Here is a 24,719-nt window from a genome sequence, read left to right on the forward strand (position 1 = left end):
CAATGGGACCAGACAACATCCCAGGTTGCCTTTTAAACAACTTAAAACATGACCTAGCAGACCCACTTGAATCCCTGTTTAACCACAGCCAGAGAACTGGCTATGTTCTGGCAGAATGGAAGACGGTAGCAGTAATCCCGCTGCACAAAAGGGGACCATCAACTAACCCTAGGAATTATAGACAAATAAGCTTGACTAACTTCAACTGCAAGGCCATGGAAAGAATTATGGGCCTTAAGAAATATAGATAATCTCCAAACTCTGGACCCAGCCTAATTTGGATTCTGGCAGATCATGCCCATTAAGCATAGTTGACTTCTTTGAGAAAGTCACCAAAGTCCTGGACAAGGGGAAGGCTGTGCACATACCACCTTTCTTGACATAGCCAAGGTATTTGACATAATCCCCCACTTAGGTATTCCAGAGAAACTCTTCCCATTTGGGAATTAATCCCTACATTACCAGATGGGTAGCCAACTGGCCGACCAACAGTGCACATACTGGCAAAGTGAATCACCACTTCTAGCAAAAGACCAATTACCAGTGGCATACCACAGGGTTCATTCTGGGTCCCTCACTGTTCAGAATGTATTTCTCAGAAGTCCAGGAAAACTTGGACAGCCTGTAGTTGACTGAGTTTACATACAACTGAAATTGGGAGCAATCCCAGAGTCTCCCAAAAATGTTAATATACTGCAGACAGGGTTAAAACAGACAAATGATTGTTGCCAATACCAGAGATTAAAGCTAAATGCAAACAGTGCATTATTATTCCCTTTGGAAAAGCGGACTTCCCTGCTATTTACATCACAGATAGCACCCCCCCCCCAATTGTACACCCAGTGGTACATGATCTGGGTACGCAGGTTGACGACAACCTGAACTTTGACCACCAAGTATCCACAGTAGTAAGGAAATCCTTCTATGTGGCACATCATATAAGTGAAGGCATCATGGCACATCTTATAAGTGAAGGCATCGCATCTATATTGAAGGATGTTATAATTCCATTATCTTCAGCCCTCAGATCAGTATTTGAGTACAATGTTCCCTTTTACATGTACCTCACCAAACTGTAAAAACTGCAGAGGCCAGAGAGACTTCTCACCAGGAAACTACAAGGTACAAAAAACAAGTCTTAAGCAGAAACAAAATCTTGTCACTATATTCTGTCCCTTACAGGCTGCTGAGGGACGACCTGTGCCTGGCTTACAGGGCAGTCTCTGACCTGGTCCTGATGGAAATGCTACACAATCTTAAATCAAACTGTAGTAGGATCACTCGCCCCATGGATCTTCACCTAGCCTCGGACATGAACAGGTGATGCTGGAGAGATGGATACATCTCCCAGAGACTGCCATTTCCCTCAAACAAGCTTACAATTCATGTGAAACAGGGCCTCTCCCTAACCCTCTTCAAACACAACCTAGATCGATGGGTGGGTGGATCTCAAATTCACTCCAGGGGTAGCACCGATGTCCATTCTAGACAGAGAAGTGGTTATCAACTAGCATAGACCCTCTGTGAACTTCACCCACTGACAACTGGGGCAATGCAGGATAAATATGACTAGGCTTGTAAGAGTTCTAGAGCCATTAGCCTAATAACCTATGGACCTATAAATTATAAGTGCCACAAAGAAAGAGAAAGTCTTCACCTTCCTCTATTTTTTGTCTGCTAATGCTGCCAGTGTTAATGACATCTGTGAAAGATCTGTTTAACACTTGCATCCAAAGCACACAAACAGGACATTCCTCATGTCACTGAACAACATTTTTCTTTACTGCTACAATAATAGAAGTAAATTTTTCGTAGCACTAGAATTCATTAGTGTTTAGGGTGGCCAGCTACTGTGCAACAAAAAAAGAAGGTAAGCAAAAGAATAGAATACTCATCTTTAATATCAGGAAATCAAAACAGTCCGAGACGGTGGGTGGGTGGGTGGGGGTTTAGCACAGACAGCTACAGCAGAGTTCAAAAGTTATGCACCTTCATAAATGGAGTTCGTTCATCTTTTAATTCCTATTTTTGTGAAAGGAGTATAAATCACATTTAACTAGCATGAATTTTACATGCTTTTAAAAAAGACATCACAACAATAATACCATGCGGTATCTGGCAGTACAGTTCTATTGCAATAAAATGTAAACCATTCTGTGGGATTAAAAGATCCTGCCACTACACTGGTCAGACCAGTTCATATAATCCAAATAAATTCAGTGATACATCACAAATAAGAAAGAACACCAGTATAAATGTAGTTTTTAAATACAAGCCATGCATACAACTGCAAGAAGGGACTATGGGTTTTGGTTATGGGGAGTTCACCAACTTCCAATAGGAAGACATCTGATATGGTCATAAGGTTCATTTGAATAAGACACAGTTGTGTCTCTTGTAATCCATTTGAATGGTATGTTTTAGTGTAATGCACAGATGTGATAGCAAACCAAGGAGGGCTACACAGTGCAGCAGACATGATTAGCCTGCACAGTTGCTATTCCTTGTTACACCTGCAGTGGACCTATTGCACAATATTCTTTGATCCTTATCTCAATGAAGTATAGGTTCATAGGCAGGTACTAGGCTATCTGCCCGAAGGCATTTATAAGCCTAGCCAGAAATGCCTAGCCAGAGTGTGTCGGCTTTCGCCGCCCCAACTGATCCTCTGTCAAGCAGAAACAATGAAGTGATCCCAGGGGTGTATTTTCTGTTACCTATCCACTCAAGGTTTCTCTTGAAGAGTGTTAGTGAGGGGCTGCGCCTGATGTAATTTGGAATTTTTTTCCAAAGCATGTGGAGTCTGTGACAGGAATCTATCCCTCCAGCATGTTCTATTTATTGTTGTGGTGAGGTTTAGCTCACTAGAGCATGTGGCTCGCAGTGACTTGGATTTCTTTAGCTGGAGCATGTCCATCAATTCTGAGTTGGACATGGCTTTATAAGTCAGGCAGAGATCACTTCTGAGTAAGCAATATGCCACTGAATACAGTCAGAGTTTTTTCAGTCAGGCTGCATAGTACATACGTTTGAGACCAGTAATCCTCTTGGTGAGGTACGTTTGTGGTCTTTCCAGCTGTTGGAAGTGTCTTGTGAGGTACATCCCAAATGGGGCATTGTACTCTATGATGGGTACAATGAGTGATGAGTAGAGGGGCACTATAACCTCTATTTCTAGATGCGAACCCTTTAGTAATTAGATGGGCCACATAGAAGGATTTCCTAACTACTCTGGCAATATGATCGTCAAGAGAGAGATTACCATCTACCTGGGTCCCCAGATCTCTTACTACCTCTTCTGTATTAAGGGTGCTGCCACCTATGTGGTAATTCGTGGGTGCTTTGTTTTTCCTAAATGGGATGACTATGCATTTTTTGGCATTTAGCTTGAGGCTATGACTGGTACCAGGTGTCCGTCTCAGTAAGGCCCTTTTGGAGGATGTCCGTGTCAGCCAGAGAATCAGTTATGGCTCCCAGTTTGCATACATTGGCAGACTTGGTTAGCCATAGTCCTCCTGTGTTTGCCTGTACTTCTGAGAAGTATATACCGAACCTTAGGGTCCCAGGACCGAGCCTTGTGGGACACCACTTGTGACTGGTTTAGAGTCGGACCTGGAGCCCGCTATTCTTACTGTGCGAGTTCTGTCTGTAAGCCAGTTGGCAACCCATCTCGTGTTGTAGGGGTTTATATTCAGGTTGGTGAGTCTTTCTGTAATACCTGAGTGGGGAATGGTGTTGAAAGCCTTGGCGAGGTCAAGGTAGGCTGTGTGAACCACCTTTCCCTCATCTATGGCCTTAGTGACTGTCTCGAAGAAGTCAACCAGGTTTAGTAGGCATAATCTGCCCTTAAAGCCGAACTGGGTCGGGTCAAGTGTTTGGAAGTTCTCAATGTCTTTGTTAATGAGTTCCATGATGATGCGCTTCATAGCCTTGCAGACCAGGCTAGTCAGGCTTATGGGATGATAGTTACCAGGGTCAGTTGTGGCCCCTCCTTTGTGGAGAGGAATAACTGTTGTGGTGTGCCATTCTATGAGCACGTAGCCTGTGGAGAGGTTGAGGTTGAACAGCATGTTTAGGGTGGGGGGTTAGTTCGTGCAAGACGCAGCCTGAGACACGATCTGGTCCTATTGATGCTGTGTTTTTGGCTTTTGAAAGGGCTGTTTTCACCTGTGCGTCTGATTTTTGGGACACTACACATTACCGGTATTGTTGTGGGCCCTTTTGGAGGTGAGAGGGGGGTGAAGTCTGCACTGAATCTATCTGCCAGGATGTTGGCAATATCAGTAGGTTCAGTATATTTTGTGCTATTTTGCACTAGTTCAGTGCATATCTGCGAGTTGCCACTTAGATTCTTAGCATAGCTAAAGAAGGCTTTGGGGTTATCTTTTGAATCCTTTGCTAGTTTTCTTTCGACGTTAGCTTTGGATGATTTCATGAGGGACCTTAGTTTCTTACTGATACTGATCAGGGATGTCTTTCCTTCTTGGGATTTGCTTTTTTTCTGAGCTAGTTTCCTCCTTCTATTGTATAGCCTGTTTATTGCAGAGGTCCACCAAACTGGTTTCCTTCTCTTAGAGGAGTGAGTCTTGGTTTTGCTAGGGATGGCATGATCCATGCATCCTTGTAGGTACTCAGAGTGCATTTGTAAAGATTTCTGCATCTTGGGAAGCATTATCCTTTAGTGTGGGGGCTGTGAAACTTACCATCTCTGTCTTAAGTAAGGTGAAGTTTGCTTTAGAAAAAGTTTTTTTACTGTGGTTTCCTTAGTTGGGGGGTGGGGGTGGGGTGTGGACATCCAGAGGGATTAGTTTATGGTCTGATCTAACAAGTGATGGGTTGACCTCTGGTGTGGAACACCTGTCGCCCATGTTGGTGATGACCAGGTCCAATATGTTTTCACCTCTGGTAGGGGAGTTTACCAGCTGATCCAGGGCGTTTGAGTTGTTCAATTCCAGGAAGCGTTGGGCCTGGGAATTTGTACTCTAGTAGTTTTCCCAGTGAATGGTAGGGTAATTGAAAATCGCCCAATATCGGGGTGTTTGGTAGGACCTTCATGTTTTCCATTGTCTCCAGAAAGGTGGAGTGTTGATCCTGGGTCATGGAGGTTGATCTGTAGCGGGCGACAATTTGCATTGCAGATTTGCCCAATGTTAGTTGCACATGGATGATCTCAGAGGTATCATGCTGCGCCACTAACCTGGAAGTGTAGGTATCCTTGATGAATATGGATACACCCCCTCCTTTTGTGTTTGGGCAGAGTTCTGTGTTCGAAACGTGTGGTATGAGTTGTAGCCCGGTAGTGCTGGGGTGCTCTTTGGAGCCTTGAACCAGGTTTCAGTTACTGCACAGAAGTCGACGTTCTCCATACTGAGTAGTGCTTCGAGTGCGTGCATTTTGAGATTTAAATTCCTGGCGTTAAGTAGCATAACCCTCAGTTTTTTGTTAATTGTGTGGTTTACGGAGGTGGGTATGACTTTTGAGCCTTGCCTAAAAAAAGGCACTATGGGGGCAGCAAGAGCCTTGGCCAGTATTCAAAAGCCTAGGGGTGACAGGTGCAAGCAGTCTCTTGTGAAGCAATGCGGCTCGTCGAGCACGTCGTCCCAGGCTGACAGACACTGGATCCCCTTTGAATGACACCAGAAGCTTAGCCAATTGTTTTAAATTGATCATTTTTTCTTTATACTGAGGTATCATTCTTGGTGAGGGCAGGATGCTACTCAGGGTCATACCAGCCTAGGCTAAATGATCACAGACCTCTTCCAGGTCTCTTTTAATGTAGTCCAGGAAGGTACGTCTCATGTCATTCACACCAACGTGAACAGTGACAGAGTCAAATTTGTACTTGTTCTGGAGCGACCTGAGTGCTTGTGTTATGTGGTGGTTTCTGGCTCCCGACAGGCAGCTAACAGTAACCTTCTGCTTGTCCAGCCTAGTGAGTGGGATGTCAGTGTGCCTGACTATAGAGTCATCTATTACTAGTGTGTTAGGTATGTTATTTTGCCTTAAGGGCTGTGATTGTGCGGCACACCGATTTTGTGTTTTGTGTGTTGTCTGGTTTGTGACGGGAAGTGAAAGTTGTTTGGGTGTCTGCTTTGGCAGTCTCTGATGCTTTTGCAGGTTTTTATTTAGAGCCTCAGAGTAAGACTTTTGTGTATTTATGTGTATTTTCTGCCAGTGCTGTTTTAGTAGGTCTGTGTGCGGTTGGAGTTATGGTGCAAGTGTTAACCTTTTCCTTGACTGTCTGTTCCAGTCTTGGGTGGAGGCAGCTTAGCTTCCAGTTTGGCTGTATAATTGCATCTCTCACATATATGTTAGTGTTTTGTGGTAGTAGGAGAGGGTTGTCTGTGTACATGAGGCAGTTGTAACATTGCCTCAGGATACAAAGATTCACCAGCTGGACTGGAGTGTGCACCTGAAGTTGCCCTTTGGTCATGCCTGAATAGTAGGGTGAGCTGCTTAGTCGCTTGGTTGGTGAGGGGTGAATAAAGAGCCTTGCCCTGCTGGGCAATCAGTGTCAGGGTATTTTAGTGCTTGCTATTAGGTCTGACCAAGTGCTGGGCTGTAAGATGCTTTCCGAGTGCTTAGGTTGAGAGTTAAACTAGTTTCAAGAGAAAAACTGAAGAGGAGACTTAGGGGAGCCGGGAATAATTTAACTGTAGCTAACCAGCACTGCCCGGTGTGCAAAACTGTGCAAAAGTGTTTATAGTTGGGAAATGAAAGAGATAGAAATTAGCCCAAAATGGCCAATAAACTACTAACTTCTGGGCTGGAACCACTCCTCCAGGGACAGATAGGTTGCTCCAAGCTCCCCTCTCTCACAGGTGAACAGAGAAACTTCCTTCTACCCAAGTAAGGTATGGGCAACACAGAAACTAGTATCACAGCCCTGAATTCAGCACTAGCCTAAAAACTGGACTATACTAGCTTAGAAAGGCGGGAAACAAGGAATTTTGTTTTTTTGAAAAGATAAGGCAAAAACAGTAAAATATACACGTAAAACAGCTTTAAAACGACTACAAACTATCAGAAAAGGTTATCACACTTTAGTGTATAACCTACAACAGTTAAACAAATTAAACAAAAAACGTTTTAAAAGTGCAGGCAGTCAAATAAGTACAATATGTGAAAAAAACAAGATTTTAAATCACAATAAATGTTGGAAAATCTGCGTTTAGGTGGAGAACAGTTAAGTACAGCAAGAAAGTGCAGAAAACTGATACTTAATCACTCCAAAGTCTCTCTCCTAAGCTAGAAGGCTTGTATCAGTTTAAGGCTTTCTAGTGCTACCCAGTAGGTTAGTTGCAGGAAAGATGGGGAACAAGTGCAGATGTGGTCTTTTAAACAGGAAAGTTGAAAGAGACAGACAAACTGTTCAAATGGTCAATAAAGGCTACCTAATGCTTACCACTCCCCACTGATAAGCTAGAAGGCTTTCCTCAAACACAGAAATGCCCAGAATCAAAACCTTACCACCAGTCCTGGATACAGCAACTCTGTATCTGGACTAGGCTAGTTACAGGAAAGATAGGAAACAAGCGCAAGTGCGCTTTTAAACCAGAATGTTGAAAGAGATGGAAAAAACTGCTCAAACAGCCAATAGCTACAATTTCTGGGCGGGGGACCACTCCTCTTGTGGTAGATAGGTTACCTGATGCTTACCACTCTCACTGATAAGCTGGAAGGCTTCCCTCCAGCACGAAAAGGCTTGGGGGGCTCAGAAGCTTACAAAGAGTCCTGGATACAGCAAATCTGTACTTGGACTAGTAACAGGAAAGGCAGGAAACAAGCGCACACACAGGCTTTTAAATCAGAAGGTTAAGAGAGATGGAAAAGCTTCCCAAATGGCCAATAAACTATAATTTCTGGGCCAGAAACCACTCCTCCTGTGGTAGATAGGTTACCTAGTGCTTATCACTCCCACTGATAAGCTAGAAGGCTTCTCTCCAACACAGAAGGGCTTGGGGGACTCAGAATCTTACCAACAGTCCTCAATACAGCAAATCTGTACCTGGATTACACTAGTTATAGGAAAGGCGGAGACCAAACGCAAAACGAGCTTTTAACCATAAAGCAGAAAGAGATGGAAAAACTGCCCAAACGGCCAATGAACTACAATTTCAGGGCCAATACCCACTCTTCCCATGGTAGATAGGCTGGGGGGGCTCAGAAACTTACCAACAGTCCTGGATACAGCAAGCCTGTATCTGGACTTGACTAGTTACAGGAAAGGCAAGAAACAAGCTTAGAATTTTTTTTTGTTACAGAAAAGCAGCTAAAACAGCAGTAAATACAATTCAAATTGTAGTGCAGGCCAGCACACCCAAACGTGTAGCAACACGGCAAACAGTTCAAATAAATGCAATTAAATTAACAAATGACTAAAAAACAAGTGCAGAAGACAGTAAATTAGAAGGCTACTAACAAGCAGTAATAAGTGCAGAGTAAGAGCGACTGAACAGATAACAGCGCACAGAAGAGCAACTAAGACAGCTACAGTAAGAGCAGATGAATAAGATATATATAATTTTTTTTTTTTTTTTTGAGGGAAGGAACAGAGCAGGATTAAGGGACTACAGGGGTTGTCCTTCCCAAATGCTCTCTTTGTACACAGTAGGAGTGACTTGAAATCAGAATATGATCTCACTGCACTCAGTTGAGTGAGCAAATGAGATGGGCCCAGAACAAGTATCCAAATACAAATCTACAAGAGGGGTGGGCAATTTCAAAGCCACCAACAACTAACTGTAGAGAGACAGCCACAACTTCAGTTGAGTTAATATTCAGTGCAAAACACAAATAAATAAATTAAATTCAGTACTATATGCAAAAGAGCAGATAAAAGTGTACTTAAATTCACTTATACGCCCAGCTGATTTCAGGTAGAGGTTAGCCGGCCAAAGCTCCGATATTAATTCCTGAAGCTGCTCATAGAAGGACAATGCAAGGTACAGAAATAAGGAAGCACACCTTTATTTAGCATTAAGGAGAAGCAATTAAAGTTATGTTACAGATCATCCATAAAATTTGCCATTAAAAGAAAGTGCAGAAGACAAATCCAAAAAGAATGACAGCCTTATAAAGCAGGGGATCAGTTACATAGCAAAACTGGTTGAAAGGCTACCCATATAATCTCGTCTTAGAGGGATAAAAATGCATAATTCTTATTATAAATCAATAGTGAGATTTGCATCCATGCTGTTGGAAAGTAAAAAAAAAAAGCTGTTCACAAAAGGGGTCAAATGCAAATCTAGTATTACCCCACTGGTAACTTATCACTGCAAATTTGTATCAGTGATAATATGTTATATATATCTAGTAAAGCTACAAAACTGACTTGCAACACATGGAATAATATTAACAAAAGTCCTGTATGGAAAGCCAGCATTAAAGTTCAGAGATAATGCTGATCAAATGATACAGAAATCATGGACTGTCATGCCCTGCTTAAAAAAGTTAGCAAGTCAAAGCTATGCACCTATAAAAAAACTTTCTTACTTCACCAAGGATGGATGTGAGATTTAAGCAAGGATGTTATTAATTTGATTACATAAAGATCTAGGGATGGATTTCAAAAGTAGGACAGTGTTCTTGAGACTCGTACCCTAAAGGTATCTTTGACCCATGTATTCACCAGAAGCACATACCTTCTTCTAAATATGCATAGCAGTAGGGGTGGAGTACGGAGAATTTTGCACAGCACCACCGATTTTTACGGGTCATGTCCTCTATTTAATGAGATTCTGCAACACTTAGATGTGTATGGTGTACAATGACATTTTCTGAGGTCTATCTAGCAATGAATAATGCTGGCTAAGTGCAAAGTAATGGGAATGTTAAGGGACTTATGCCCGAATGACTGATAACAGACAAAACACTATACACAAAGCTATAACTCGCAATGTGAAGTCCTGTAAAATGCAGCAATTATTATAATGGGATTATTAGTTGCAACAGAGATGTTGCGTTGGACAAAGTGTACATCAGGAGTTCCTGAAACACATCTGTTGTGAGCCTGACATGTTATATGTAGCTGGCAGATATGTATCACAAAGACAGTATGGAAGGGGTGTACATAAGGTGGGATAATTATCTGGTGATCGCTGAGTAATTGTACTAAAGTGATAAAGAATATGGAAATGTGATGGAGGACAGATAACCAGCAGCTGAAATACTGCAACAGACTTGTTATGAGGTCTTTCTGGTGTGAAGAATGTAATAGTACTACAGTGATAAAGTATGTGTTTAGCAGAAGTTGGAGGGAGAGAGAGGGAGAGAGAGAGAGAGCGCAATTGGAACAGTGCCAAAAATCGGTTATGAAGTCTATGATGTTCAGACTCAAAATACAGGTATAGTGTGCTGTACTGGGGGAGCCATATTTACTTAACAGTCATATACATGGAGTACAAACATTAGTAACCCAAGGGTATAATGAATCCTCTTCCCAAAAAGACAGGTGTGAACCTTCATCCTAAAGATGGATTCTTTTTTTCTTCCACAGGCAAAATACATCCAGACAGTGGATACCAGCGTGCAGTGGTACCCGCTCACTTCAGCATCTCCTCACCACAAAATATACAATATATAGTGTGGATATCCACTTTTTTCCCATCTGGGGACAGAGCTTAACTACAAGTACGAACCAGACTGTCATTTTTAAAGTACTTAAAATACCATGCGTCTTTAAAGACTTGTAATTTAACTTCTGCCTTGCATGGACTTTGGAGTTTATAGCAATTATAAGGAAATCTGCCTGTTACAGAGGATTTTTTTGTGATGGTGTAGAGCAAGTATTAGTCATATTTAAGATTATCACTGAATACACTTCCCAGAACTTTAGTTTGTGCTATGCTTCTAGTTTTTCGGGTATCGGATGAGAGAATATGTAATGCATGTTTTTGTTCTGTGAAGCATTTTGGGGTTAAAAAAAATATATATATTTTTGCCTTTTTAAAATTAAGGAGTAGGTCTGAATCATATAGCGAAGATTCTCTGGACAGAAAAGCATGCTGGCTGATGTCTTGTAGGGAATTTTTAGCACCTTAGCCGAGTAGATGCATGCAGCACTGTCTACATATTTCGCTACAGGTTGCTTGTTTAGAGTCAGTGTAGTGTTTATACTGACCTAAGTTGCTTGCTCACAGCTGGTCTAGAGTTTATTGGTAACAATGTTAAAAAGGAGAGACCTTAGAATTGATCTTTGGGGGACTAACTAACTGATAAGAAGGCAGAAAAATGTTATTTTATTGCTTGTTGTCTATTAAACAGGTAGCTAAGAAACCAGGTTAGAGAAGAGTTATATTTACAGATAAGGAAAGAATTATTAATTGGCTTTTTTGGAGAGTCTCGTATACCAGATTCATCAGATGAAAGCTAAAAGAAAAGGAAAGATTAATGGCAGAGTCTTATTTTAAGATATGTATCAAACAGCGACTGAAACTGTAAACTCATTTAAAGACCTGGGTATATGGGTAGATCCAGCTTTGAGTGTTTCTAATGATATCAACCTATTGGTTAAGGATAGTTATAGAACTCTAGTTTGTATGAAAATATTTATAATGTCTAGAAAATTAGAAATTAACTCATTGTTTGTTAGTTACATTAGACCCAAACTTGAGCATAGAATAATTATATGGAAACCTTATAACAAAACAAGTGTGAGTAAACTGGCAAGAGTTCAAAAGGAAATATAACAAGGGTATACATGGATGTGAACATTTAAGTTATTATGAAAGACTAAAATATCTGAACTTGTACAGCATACAAGACCATAGCCATACAAGACTGTATTCAGGGCATTTAGATGCAACCTCAAAAATGCCCAGAAGTAGTTATCAAAAAGTTGCAGAGAATCAGACAACCTATGCAGAAGTATCTGAAACTAGTTGGTGTGTGGAATAAATTACCAATTTACATTAAAGCTAGCACTAGTTTAGATATTTTCAAGAACAGCCTGGACACTTATGGGAATAACAGTTATGGTATATTGGCAGGCTAGAATGGCATTGCCTGTGCTTGAAATATTTGTACTCATGTTTCTTTCTTGGTGTTAGTGCATGTTGTATTTATTTATGTACAATTAATTTATCCCTGGATTTGCAACAGTGAAACCCTAACTACTCAGATTATAATATAGCTAAATCCTCCATTAGGTTAACTTTGGCTGATGATACATTAAAAATTGAGCTTAACTGGACCCTAAATGCATGTACTGGAAGCCATATGGGATTAATGTAGCTCTTATCCCACACATAAAAACATATCACATTTCATCACACAAAGATCTGCCATTACAATTCTCACAGCTACTACAACCCACACATCTTAAAGTTACAAGTGAAAGAGTGCTCAACAGATAACAGCACTGCTTAAATAATCCTAAGCATATGCAGTGTGTTTCCGATCTTTGGCAAGATTTTAGTGGCTACCAAAATTGAGAAAGGATACAACGAAGGAATACCTTGCAACTTCGCACCTTTTATGTTCAGCTCAAAGATGAAAAAAATATATGTAAATAAAACACACATCCAATATATTACTTGATTCCTCCAAGAGATAAAGGTTATCTTCAAAATGAATTTGAAAGAGACAGTGGACAAGAAAACAAAAAATTCCTTAAACCTAGCTTCAGAACCACTGCAGGTAAGAAAATGGACTACTTAGAAAACAGAGCACAGAGAGTACATATTGCAATTTATTATATGTATTGCAAAGGCATAGAAATAAGGGAAGAAATGTAATCTCAAAAAATGTGAGTGAACTCCACTTTAACCCATCTTATTCATCGCTTTTCTGTTCTTTATTATATAAATAAGATAATTATGGATGAAAATATGAACAAACCAGGATACGATGCATGTTGAGATACTCTATTTTAGATCACATTCCAGCTGTATTTTTAAATGACCTTATCAACAGTATGTAACCAAGGATTACTAACCATAGATGCATGAAACTTGCAGATCTGATATTATTCGCAGAATGTTGTTCATCTGGTTGGAGCGTTGTTCATTTTCTATGATGCTGTCTGAAGCAGGATGTGCGGAATCAATGTAGATCAAATCCAAAAGGTAAATCCCTAAATGAAAAACACAGACATAACATGAAGCAGCTGCTTCTGAAGAACAGCCAACCATGTAGTGAGGAGAGGCATCTGTATTTAATTAAAGTTTTATTTTGTAATCAAATAACACATTGACTAACAGCAAAAAATAATTCTGAGCCAAGCAAACCTGTCTCTGTTTTCCCTCTCGTGAAGAAAAAGACATGTGAAAGCATTTAGAATCTTTGAAGATGAGAAATTTCTGCTGTAAGAGGACAATCTGCATTCCAGAAGAGTGAAGTAAAGCAATCTTGACCTTATCTCTTTGCACAAAAGGGCCAGCCAACAGTCTTGAGTTGCTAGCTTTTCTCTTCTCTGCACAACTGCCTGAGGAACATGTAGCTAGACAAATATGGTATCAAGTAACCATCCCTTACATTTTAGCAGTCTTCACTAGAAGTAATATTACAGAAAAATAGAGACAGATATAGCCATATATATGCACATTCACATGTACGTATACCAACTTTTTCCTATATTCTTACTTGCACATAAAATTTGCTGAGTAGAAGGTATTTGCTTTTTCCAGTCACGTATAGAATATAAACTTACCAAGACTGTAATAAATAATGCATTTAATGAAGTCCTACTTTGCCTTTTTGTTTAACAAATAAAACATTAAATTATCGACAATCAGTAGGTCTGTATAGGTAAGGATATAAATATGTCTGTATTCGTAAGCAAGAGTTACGACTCAAGTAAATGAAAACAGATTGAGATCCTATGAAGACAAACATTATTACCACAAAAATGGTACTGTCTTTTGCCAGTAAGTATTTAGCGGTATAAAACAGACTCCCAAAAGACTCTGACCCATTACAGTATGCACACAGACATGTTCTGCACATCTCCTTAAGCAGGGGGATGGTACAAATGTTGTCAAATTAAATTGTACCACAGAGGTGCTCTGAATAACTGTCTAGTATGTTTCCAAGAAAAAGAATATGATTATCCACTGCTGCAGAAATACAGATCATTTTATGGAATCAGCAGGAGAAAATGAGCAACAGACAAAATGCAGGAAAAAAAAAAAACAAAGCAAAAACAAATCAACAAATCCTAATACTGGGCAATACTAAAGGGCAGGTTTCACCATCTTGTCTGGTGTTAAAGTGGGCTAAATACCTGTACATTTGTTTATGAAAATGGTATCCCACTCAGTATCACACTGTAATTCATTATTTTCAGCAAAGACAAAGATTGTGAAACAATGACAAAAATGACACTGCAATTTTCACCGCTTATATTTAAAAGGTGGTGTCATTATATAATGTTTATGTTTTGGCATAAACTCTGCAAACCTAAAAGTAACAAATCAGAGTGACAAACTTGTGGCAGTCTCTTGGACTTGAAGATATTTTACAAGGTCAACAAAACAGACATTCATGATACAACTGGATTAATATGACAGCTATGATTTCACACACACAGACAGGACTTGGTATATAATGTTAAGCAGGAAGTAGGAGATGAAGTCTGAGGTCAAAGCACCTCAGGATAGTTATATTCACTTATGGGGAACTGTGGAAAATTGACTGAATGGTCAAGCAGTTTTGATGTATGGGGATCAATACATTTTGTCAACAAATATACCCATATACACTTTGAATTTGGCTTAGAATGAGATTCTGAGCAGTGAAGGCTAACACTAAGTATATTCCTTATAAGGGAAGCTATAAAAGAATACAAGGACATTTGAAGCTGAAAAAAAAAAATGAAAAACACATTTATACATGAATCACACACTCAAAATATAAAGTCCCAAAATGAAAAACTTAAAAATGTGAAATCCACAAAAATAACCCCACTACATTTCAAAGGTTCCTTGCACTTCAAAGGTTCATAGGTGTATACTAGGCTAACAATCACTGTGGCCTTTGTAATTGGGGTCTTATCCATACAACCAAATATATACCATGAGTTATTGTGCCTTAGAGGTTATTTTAAGGGGTGTACATTAGTTAGGGCATGATTTAATGGTTGCTTCTGTCCATCAGAGACACAACTGTCAGACCAGGAGTAAATTTTCAATTTCCCATCCACTGGGCCGGGATGCACTTGAATAGGGTTAAGGAAGGGTTCTGCTTCACATGGATGGGAAGCCAATTCCAGAGAATGGGGATTCACCGAGATGCATACCTGTCCTCCAACATGACTCAAGTCACAAGCAAAGTTTATATCCTTAGACCTAGTAGTTCTGATGCTGCTTGCTTTGTAGATGTGCAGAAGTCCCATCAGAGCAGGATCTATAGATTCCTTGTATGCCAAGCATTTTCCTTTCAGCAGTCTGTGGAAAACAGATTAGAGAGAGAGCTTTGAGCTGATCAGCATTAGACATTGCGTTTATTCCAAGTATTCTTTTTGTGAAGAACTTCTGTGGATATTGCACATGTTGCATATGCTTGGTCATGTGCATACAGAAAGGGGAGTTATAGTCAATGATGGGTCTGATGATTTCCGACTAGAGTAGCTCAATGACTTTAAGGCCTAGATGTTTCTTACAACCTTATACATGTTAATCGAAAGCCAGGTAATGACCTACATGATTCCGTAAATCCGTGACAATATGTCGACTTTTACGGGTGTTTTAATCAATAAGGTAGTTTCCCCTTGGTGTACAGCTTCCCAAAGGTACTATTATGAATTTCTTGGCACTGAGTTTTAAGGCATGGCTTTTGCACCAATCATTTGTCCGAGTAAGGACTTTCCTGTAATATGTTAATATCTTGGGGGCTTTCTAGGATTGTTCCTAGCTTCTAATATTTAAGCCTGTTAATCCAGAGGCCCTTGATATTGGTCTCGACTTCTGACAGATGCCAAAGAGGAGTGGATCCAGCTCAGTGCCCTGGGGTACTTCACTGGTAACTGACCTCTTTGTTCAGGTGGTTTCTCCAATCCTAACTTCTTGGGTTCTCTCCAAAGACAGCTGACTGCAAAGCAAATTACACAGGAGTTTATGTCCAATTCCATGAGTCTGTTTACAATGCTCGAGTGTGGTATTGCATCAAAATGCCTAAGCTAGGTCAAGATAGGCAGTCTAAACCATTTTGCCCTTATCCACTACCTTGGTGGCCTTCTCAAAGTAGTCTACTACATTCAGCAAGCATGACCTGCCTTTGACAAAACCAAACTAAACTGGGCCCACTGGGTGAAGATTTCCTATGTTCATTGTTAATCAGCTCCATAATAAGTCTTTCCATGGTTTTGCATCGCAGACTAGTCAGACTAATGGGTCTGTTCTCAGGATTCATTGATGGTCCACTCTTGCACAGAGGGATGATTTTTGCAGTCTTCCATTCACTTGGAATGAAGCCTATGCAGAGGCTACGGTTGAGTAGTTACACTTTGGCACTGAAAGTTCATATGTCAGGCTATTTAGGAAGCATCCTGGGATATTAGAGGGGACAACTGAAGCTGTACTCTTGGTCTTAAAGTGCACATCTAAGACTTGCTCCCTGCTGACAGATGGAAGAATTATGTTAGATGGTATTTTCTTTGGAGTGGCTGAAGGCGAGACAGGGGTGAAGTTTGAAATGAATTGTCAGCCAGATTATTCGCTATATCCCCAGGTTCCATGAAGTGGCTCCATTTACTAACAGTTTGGTACAGTGTTGTGTGATGCCTTCGTGATTTTGGACATAGCTAAAGAAGGCTTTATGGTTGTCCATGGCCTGGGACACTATCTTTACCTCAAAATTTGTTTTGTTGGACTTTAGTCTTTTTAGTTGTCTATTCAGTTTGATGACTTTTTTTTTTTTTTTTTTATAAATACTTTTTGGCGTTACACTGCCTAATTTTAGCTATGACTTTTCTTTTGTACAGCCTTTTTAAATTTTAGATTCTACCAGGGTGGTTTGTTTTTCAGTTAATTTTGATCTTACTCCTGGTAGGCACAGCAGCCTCTCTGCAGTTATTGACATGGAGGTATAGAATTCTGCATAGGCTGTTGTGTTACCTGGGTTTGGAGAACACTTGGTGGGGGGCAGAATTCTCTCATATTTATGAGTACCAGGTCCAATATGCTTATGCCTCTAGTAGGTGTATGCACTAACTGGTCCAGGGTGTTTGTGTTGGGTCTATATTATCAAAAATACAGGTCAGCGAATGGCACTGGCATCGAAAATGCCATTCAGCAAATTTGCAATTGTGGAGGGCTGCCGCCCGGCTAATTACATATGCCAACTTCAAGATCGCACTACAGTAATGAAAGGGCAAATTTTCCAATATTTACTGTACCGCAATCTCACTATGAATAGCTCACTGAATGGCATTTTTCATGCAAGTGCTGTTCGCTGACCTGTCTTTACGATAAAATAATATAGATCTGTTTGTGTTGCAAAGTCTAGCAATCTCTCTGACCGCAAATTTGGGGTCATGTATAATTCCCAGTTTATACAGGGATAATTAATTCCACCATGAGTAGGACATTTGTTTGTATGGAGAGTGTCTTCAACAGGGCTAAATAAGATATGGGTTTCATGGGACACAGTGGGTAGCCTATAGCTTGCTAGGATATGGTATGTAACTTTGTCTGTGGTGTTCTGGACATGGAAGAACTTCAGTGCATTGTCCTGTTTAATGAAACTAGAGGTATGCTTGTTACTGATATAGACATCACTTTTATTCCATGTTGTGCAGTTGCTGGTCTAAATGTGTGGAAGGCACGTAATCCTTGCACTGCATGGGTACTCTCTGTAGCTTTAAACCATGTCTCAGTAACTGCACAGATGTCCAAATTCTCCAAGGTCAGGAAAGCTTGCAGAGTGGAGCATCTTGTTTAGATTCCTGGCATTGAGCAGTAACACTTTTAGATTTCCTTGGACAGATTTTGCGATGTTGGAAGGTTTGTCAATTTGGCATTGCCTAAAAAAGGCTTTATGGGGGAGGACAATGTTTTAGTATATCCAACAAACAGCTTCAGGGTGAAGGTACAAAACGGTGCAAACGCAGAATGCAAATAAACTTAAAAAATCACCAAGTACCACCATGGCTCGAGAATTTGATTTTCAGGTTGCAATTCATTTTATTGAAGTAAAATGAAACAGTCAGGATAGTGTTCGATTGCATCCTTATTATCCATTTTATTTCTTGCTTCTCTTTATGGTTCTTTATATTTCCTACCCTCCTATTTCTTCCAATCAACTCTACTACCATGAATCTAAACTTATGGCTTAAATCATGATTTAATACATGTTTAGCTAGTGCATTGGTCTCATCCTCACGATTTATAGCATAAACATGTTCTCTCACTCACTCTCTCAATGTCCTATTTGTTTTTTCTATATAAAAGCTGGTACATTTCATACAGCTAGCTAAATAGACAAGATCTCTGGACTTGCAGTCAGCATAATGTCTGAACGTGCAAGTTCTATTGCCGTCAGGATGTATAAGATATTAGAACACATCATATATGAACATTGATTACAATTTCTGCATGGGTAGGTACCTAGCCTATTTGATATCACCTTATTCCCTTCACTTTCTTCATAGCAGAGTAGTCTTTTCAATGATTTGCTATTGCAATAACAATATCTAGGGTTTAGAACCAACCAAAGTTTGAATTTCATCATTTGTGGTCAAAATGGCCCAATTGCTCGACAATGTTTTAGCCAATATTTGAAATCCTAGAGGGGATAGGTGTAAAGCAACATGGTTTATTGACCAGGTGCTCTCTCAAGGGATGCAATATTTGTCCACATGAAAGACAGTAAAATCTTAGCCAATTATTAAAGTCAATCATCTTCCGTTTGTATTCTGGCATCATCCTTGGTGAAGGTAGTATGTTGCTCAGTGCTAGGTACATACCACACAGACAGTCCAAGATCTTCATGACATCTCTCTTCATACAGCCCAGGGAGGTATATCTTGGGTTATTATAGATACATGTACTATGAATCATGCTGACACCTGTAGTGCGAAGGACTTTAATACATTCATAACTTGGTAGATCCTAGATGCTGAGAGGCAACTAATTTATTTTCTCCTTGTACAGTCCGGTGAGTGTGTAATCTGTATGTTATACAATGCAGTCCCCATGACTAAGTTCTGGGTAATATACTGGCTTGCCTTATGGGCTTGGTTGCATATGCAGTGTTAGGTGGTGTTTCTGTTGAGTGTTTTCAGGTTTGCCGAGGATAATGTTTGTAGGTGGAACTGTCTAAGAGAGGTCTTTGTTTAGATTGCATTCAAGCTCCTCAGCATAAGGAGGTATGTGTAGTCTGTGTACTGTGCACGGTGGGTATAGCTTGTATTTCTTACAACCAGATTGCTATTATGAATGGTACAATTAATCCAATAAAAATAAGTCTTAAAATTCATTCTCAAACTACCTAGCATTCTTTGCATCTTTCTTCTGTACATCATATAGGTGTTCATATACTCTCTTTTTAAAGTTTACATGCAGTCCCCCCCCACCCCAACATAAACCATACCTATTTAATGAGATTTATACATATTTTTAAAGGCTTTTCAAAAAGATTTGATTTTTAATAGATTTTTATTATATCAGAGATGTTTTACAATTCACTTCTTAGCATTTTTTGTATGACTATTTGCATCCTTTATCTCCACAGTGGGAACTTCGATAGCTTGAGACAATTTTAATATCAAATTATTTTATTGGATTAATTGTTTTGGTGATGGAATTACGGTATTTAAGAACAGAATTTGTAATGGAATATCTGATGAAGCCATGGTGTTTAGAGGATGAAACCAGGGTGATTTTGTTAAGTATTAATAAAGGATTGTTTTTATAATTTTATAACTTTGGAAGTGGTATTGCCATTCATCTGGTACCTCCAAGTGCCCTTTTTTAGTTTTAGTGGTTGCTGCTGGTTGCAGTCCTTGCATACTTTATTTAAATTTGTTGACCAGGAGTGTCCGACTGGACGTAGGTCCATTTTCAGCGGAGGCCCGGGGAGAAAAGCTCCACAGTAAAATAAACAGACAGTAGTTACATCGGATTACATAGCGATTAACAATTTAACATAGCAATTACATACAACATTATTTACAGATGAAGAACATAGTACATCAGTAGACAACTAGAATCTTTATCTGTGAAGTACATAACAGACATTAACAAATGTTACAATGAGAAGTTCCTGCTGTATAATAAGTACTAGGCTTATGAGCATCTGAGCTTGCTATAATCAAGGTAGTTAGTGGAGTGGAAAGAAAGGTAGTGGTTGGATGGGGTGGATGATATTAGAGTGGGAGTTGCAAGGGTATAGCCAGCATGTTTTTAGGTGTGCTTTTAGTAAAGTTTTGAAGTGGGTGCATGATGGTATGGAGGTAATTGTGGGTGGGAGTGAGTTCCATAATTTGGCTATGGCGCAAGAGAATAGTGCTTCACCAGCAAAGTTATTGGCTTTAGTGATCTGCAAGTGATTTTTGTTGCTGGATCTTAGTGGTCTGGTGGTGCGATAGGGTTGGAGTAGATTCTGGAGGGATAGGGCATTTAGTGGATGGTTTACTAGTTTGTGGGCGAGTGAGAGTTGATACCACTGAAGGAGGTGAGGGAGTTCAAGCCAGCCCAGTTCAGCAAGTGAGAAACAGTGGTGACTATGGTAGAATGCCCCTGTGGTGAATTTGGCGATTTTGTTGTAGCAGGTCTCTAGCTTGTTTAGATCACATTGCCTTAGGTTGGTATATATTGGAGAGGCATAAAGTAGGGTAGAGATAAGGTGGGAATTTGCTATTGAAATCTTTGCTGCTTTGGTGAGAAATTGCTTATTTCTGTATAATGCTCCTAGTTTTTTTGTGGACTTTTTTTATGGTCATGGTTATGTGAATGTCAAAGTTTAGTTTATTGTCTATTTCCACTCCTAGCAATTTGGTGTGTTCAGTTGGGTATATAGTGGTGTTGTCTTTTGCTGAAATGTTAAGGTGAGAGTTGTTTTGAGTATGTTTGGTGGGTTGGAAGATGAGTAGTTAAGTTTTGTTTGGGTTGAGTACTAATTGGGCATCGGATAACCATGTTTCAACAGAGGAAAAGGCTTCTTGTGTGACTTTTTGCAGTTTGGGTAGGGACTGGGCTGAGCAGATGATGATCGAGTCATCTGCGTATTGTATGAGTGTGCCATGTTTGGTGGCAGAGGCTAGATTATTGGTGTAAACAGAGAAGAGTAGGGGTCCAAGGATGGATCCTTGGGGAACCCCTATGGAGACAGGTAGTTGGGGAGATATGTCATTCTGCCATACAACGGATTGTTGGCGGTCAGACAGGTAACTCTGAAACCAGTTGGTGACTGATTGTGAGAAGGATAGGTTATTGAGGACAGAGATAAGTTGTTTGTGTGGGACCATGTCAAATGCTTTAGATAGGTCTAGGAAAGTAGCAGAGGAGAGATAGCCATTGTTTTTATGCTGAAGGATAGTGTTAGTAAAGGAGAGTAAGGCAGTGATGGTGCTATGGTTTGGTCAGAAACCATGCTGAGTACTGGAAAGGAGGTTACATTTGTTCCTTTTCTTTCTTCTTGAATTTTGGTTGACCCTGTGAAGACTGGTAGAGAAGGGTGAAGTCTGCCAGCCAAGTCTAATAGAATTTGATACAGAATTCTATCATTTGTAAATATGAATGTGAATCACAGGCTTGTTGTCTTAAATGTAAAGAAATACTGTTACATGTGGAACTGGAAATAAATGTGACAAAAGTGCACTCTACTGACCAAAGTAAAGCCTGTGGTGACCCTTTCAAGTAGACAGTGGTGCCAAAAAATCTAGATGAAGAAATTATTTCCATTGTTTTAACCAAGAGTTAAAATTGCTAGACTTAAACATTCAAATGTATTTTTATTGCTCCGTTCCTGACCAGCTGCAAGATAACAAAAGGGAGATGTTAAGAATGTAAATGTAGTTAATGTGTAGCCTGGGAACTCCAGGAAGGGTGAAAAAGATGTAATGTTTATCAGAACTGGAGTTTCAATTTAAACAGTGAGAACCAGAGATTAAGCATTTTGATCTTGGACATCTAACTCAGCACTGCCTGTTGTTTTAAGTAATTTATCTTAGAAGTGTGTTTTCTTGTAGAAATAGCTAGGACTATAAAGATTAGACTAAGTGTTTTTCTGTTATGTCAGAGCTGTACTACTGAATTCTTTTAAGTTTCTGAGTGATCTCTGAACTCTTGAATAGCACTGTGGTGTAGTAGTATTGTCTTGCGTTTTTAGTATTTATTATTAAATTTTTAAACCATTTTCAACTGTGGATGGTTTATGTAGAGATAAATTAAGCTCTAGAGTACATTGCATGCTTATTAGTGATCCTGTACTTAGCCCTTCCAATAAGCCTTGATTGTTTAGTTACACTACTGTTGGATATTAATATTCCACAGTAATAATTGGACACCCTTTTAAGGGCCTTCGGGTAGCTGATAATTAGCTGGTGGTGGCAGTAATTACTAACATATAGTCTGGGTATAGGGACACAGCTGGAGAATCTGTGTCAGCCTTTCCCAGGAGTGTCTCTGTGTCTCTGTCAGCTACTTGGGCAGGGACACAAAGCACTGGTTGGAGAGAGGGTAGGTTTTAGCTTGCCAGCTAGGCTGAGATCTGGACCCTATAGCTGTGCCAGTAGGGAGTCTTATTGGGGACCTGGGGAGCAAGGGAGTGACCAGCTCTGGGCAGACTGTGATCTTAAGGGAAAATTGCACTTGACTGTGTATAACTGTTATTCTTTCCTTCTATATGAGACACCCCCTCTGGTGTTAGTGGTGAGGATTGAGGCTCCTGGATTGCTGGGCCAGGGCATGGGCATCACAGACCCCTTACTAATGCGTCAACTATTAGAGGCACTTTACTGATAGAGTAATTAACTTGTACTGACAGTTTCCAAAACTGCATTATAATCCATTTTTTGGTACGGAGTTTTAGGCTTTAGGTTATTTGCTTTTGTAAAATCCCCTTGTAAAATGTTGATATGTCAGGGCAATCTGTGATGGCTCCCAATTTACAATGATCGGCAAACTTGAATAGCCAGAGGCCTTGAACATTAGCCTTACCTTCCAATAAGTAGATGCCAAACAGGAACGGGCCCAGCATGGAGGCTTGGGGTACACCACTGGTGACCAGTCTCTTGGTGGGGATGGTTTCACAGATCCTGTCTTCTTCCAGAGAGTTATGCAAGGGTTTACTTCAAGCTCAGTGATCTTGTAAACAATGGCTGAGTAGGACATTGTATCAAATAACTTACCCAGGTGAAGATATGCAGTATGCATCGTTTTACCCTTGTCCATTGCCTTGGTGAGCTCTCAAAGAAGTTTACCAGGTTAAGTAGACAGGATCTTCCCTTACGTTAAAATTATAATGGGTACAGTGTCTGTAGCCTGCCAATGTCATTGCTTATTTCCATGATAAACCTAATATGCAAAGACTTGGAATGATTTGTTAGACACTGCAGTTCCTTGGGTTAGTTGATGGTCCACCCTTGTGGAGGAGAATGACTGTTTCCATCATCCATTCACTTGGAATGTAGCCCATTTCAAGGCAGTAGCTGAAGAGTGCCTCAGGGGGTCCTGATAGGTTAAGTCTTGGGCTGTTCAGAAGGCAACCGGGGAGGTTATTGGGACCCATGGATGCAGTGTTCTTGTCTGCAACTTGGTGATACTGGGGGAAGTATGCTGGAGTGGACTTCAGCTGGTGGAATGGGGGGGGGTTCAGGGATGAAGTTTGAACTGAATTTATCAGCCAGTAGATTTGCTACATAATCATGACTGGTGTCGATGGTACTGTTCACCGCCAGGTCAGCACACTAGTGTGTGTCATCTTCAATGTTCCAGAGGTAGCTGAAAAAGGCCTTTTGACAGTCCTTAGCCTGTGAGGCTATTCCTTACCTCATAGTTGGCCTTGTTGGACTCAGACCTCTTACTTTGTTTAAAGGTATGAGAACACTTAAGGGAGTTGATTTTCCTGATTTTGACTACGGGCTCTCTTCTTTTATTAGAAAGCCTATTTAGGTGAGGATTCCAACCAATGGGGTTTGCTTTGGGTTTATTTCTGGTAGGTATGGCAACCTCTGCATAGCCATTCACAGGCCTGAATAGTGACTCAGTGAATAATTATGCATAGGTAGCTATTTATCCTTTTGCATAGTTACTACAGAAGCAGTATTTTCCTTTCATATACTTGGTCTAATGTGACTGTCAACTACATATTCCAGTCTATTTTATGCATAGCCAAAGATATATGGATCTGTTGGTAATTCCAAAAGTTCTCAGCAATTTGTTGTTCTGTTCTACAAATGTGGATGATTTAAGAGCTATATTTCCTTAGCATTCAAAACCACTCTTTAGAAAAACAAATACTTCTATGTAAAAATACTGTTTGAGAATCAGTATTGCTTTCCACTGGACTAAATGGTATACATTTAGCTTATAAATAAGGGTAACATCTCACAGACTAAATCAGTTCAATTTCTGCTTCTTAGAGGTACTGTTTCTTCAACCAAACTAAAACAATGCCTGACGTGCAGCTGTTACTATTGTATCACAAACCTTTGCTTTTTTTCCCACTTATGACAGTTGAAACTTTATGGTTCATAGCCTCTAAAAGAAATACATCCACCATTCAATGCATCTCAAATGCCATTTGCAGATTTATCACCCTCTCATCAAGAAATGCAC

General features: G+C 40.0%; 1 protein-coding gene across 1 annotated transcript in view; it reads right to left on the reverse strand.

Moving 5' to 3' along the window:
- The window catches only part of LOC122790615 (ras-specific guanine nucleotide-releasing factor RalGPS1-like), a 254,959-nt gene extending 241,811 nt beyond the window's left edge, over positions 1-13,148 (reverse strand). The window contains exon 1 of the mRNA XM_044058141.1: positions 12,938-13,148. Coding sequence (XP_043914076.1) covers positions 12,938-13,133 — 196 coding nt within the window. The 5' untranslated portion in view covers positions 13,134-13,148. The remainder of the gene's footprint in view (positions 1-12,937) is intronic.
- Positions 13,149-24,719: the final 11,571 nt, after the last annotated feature.

The sequence above is a fragment of the Protopterus annectens genome, chromosome 16.part0 (assembly GCF_019279795.1).
Source record: "Protopterus annectens isolate FY-2018-M chromosome 16.part0, PAN1.0, whole genome shotgun sequence".
Taxonomy (NCBI): Eukaryota; Metazoa; Chordata; order Ceratodontiformes; family Protopteridae; genus Protopterus; species Protopterus annectens.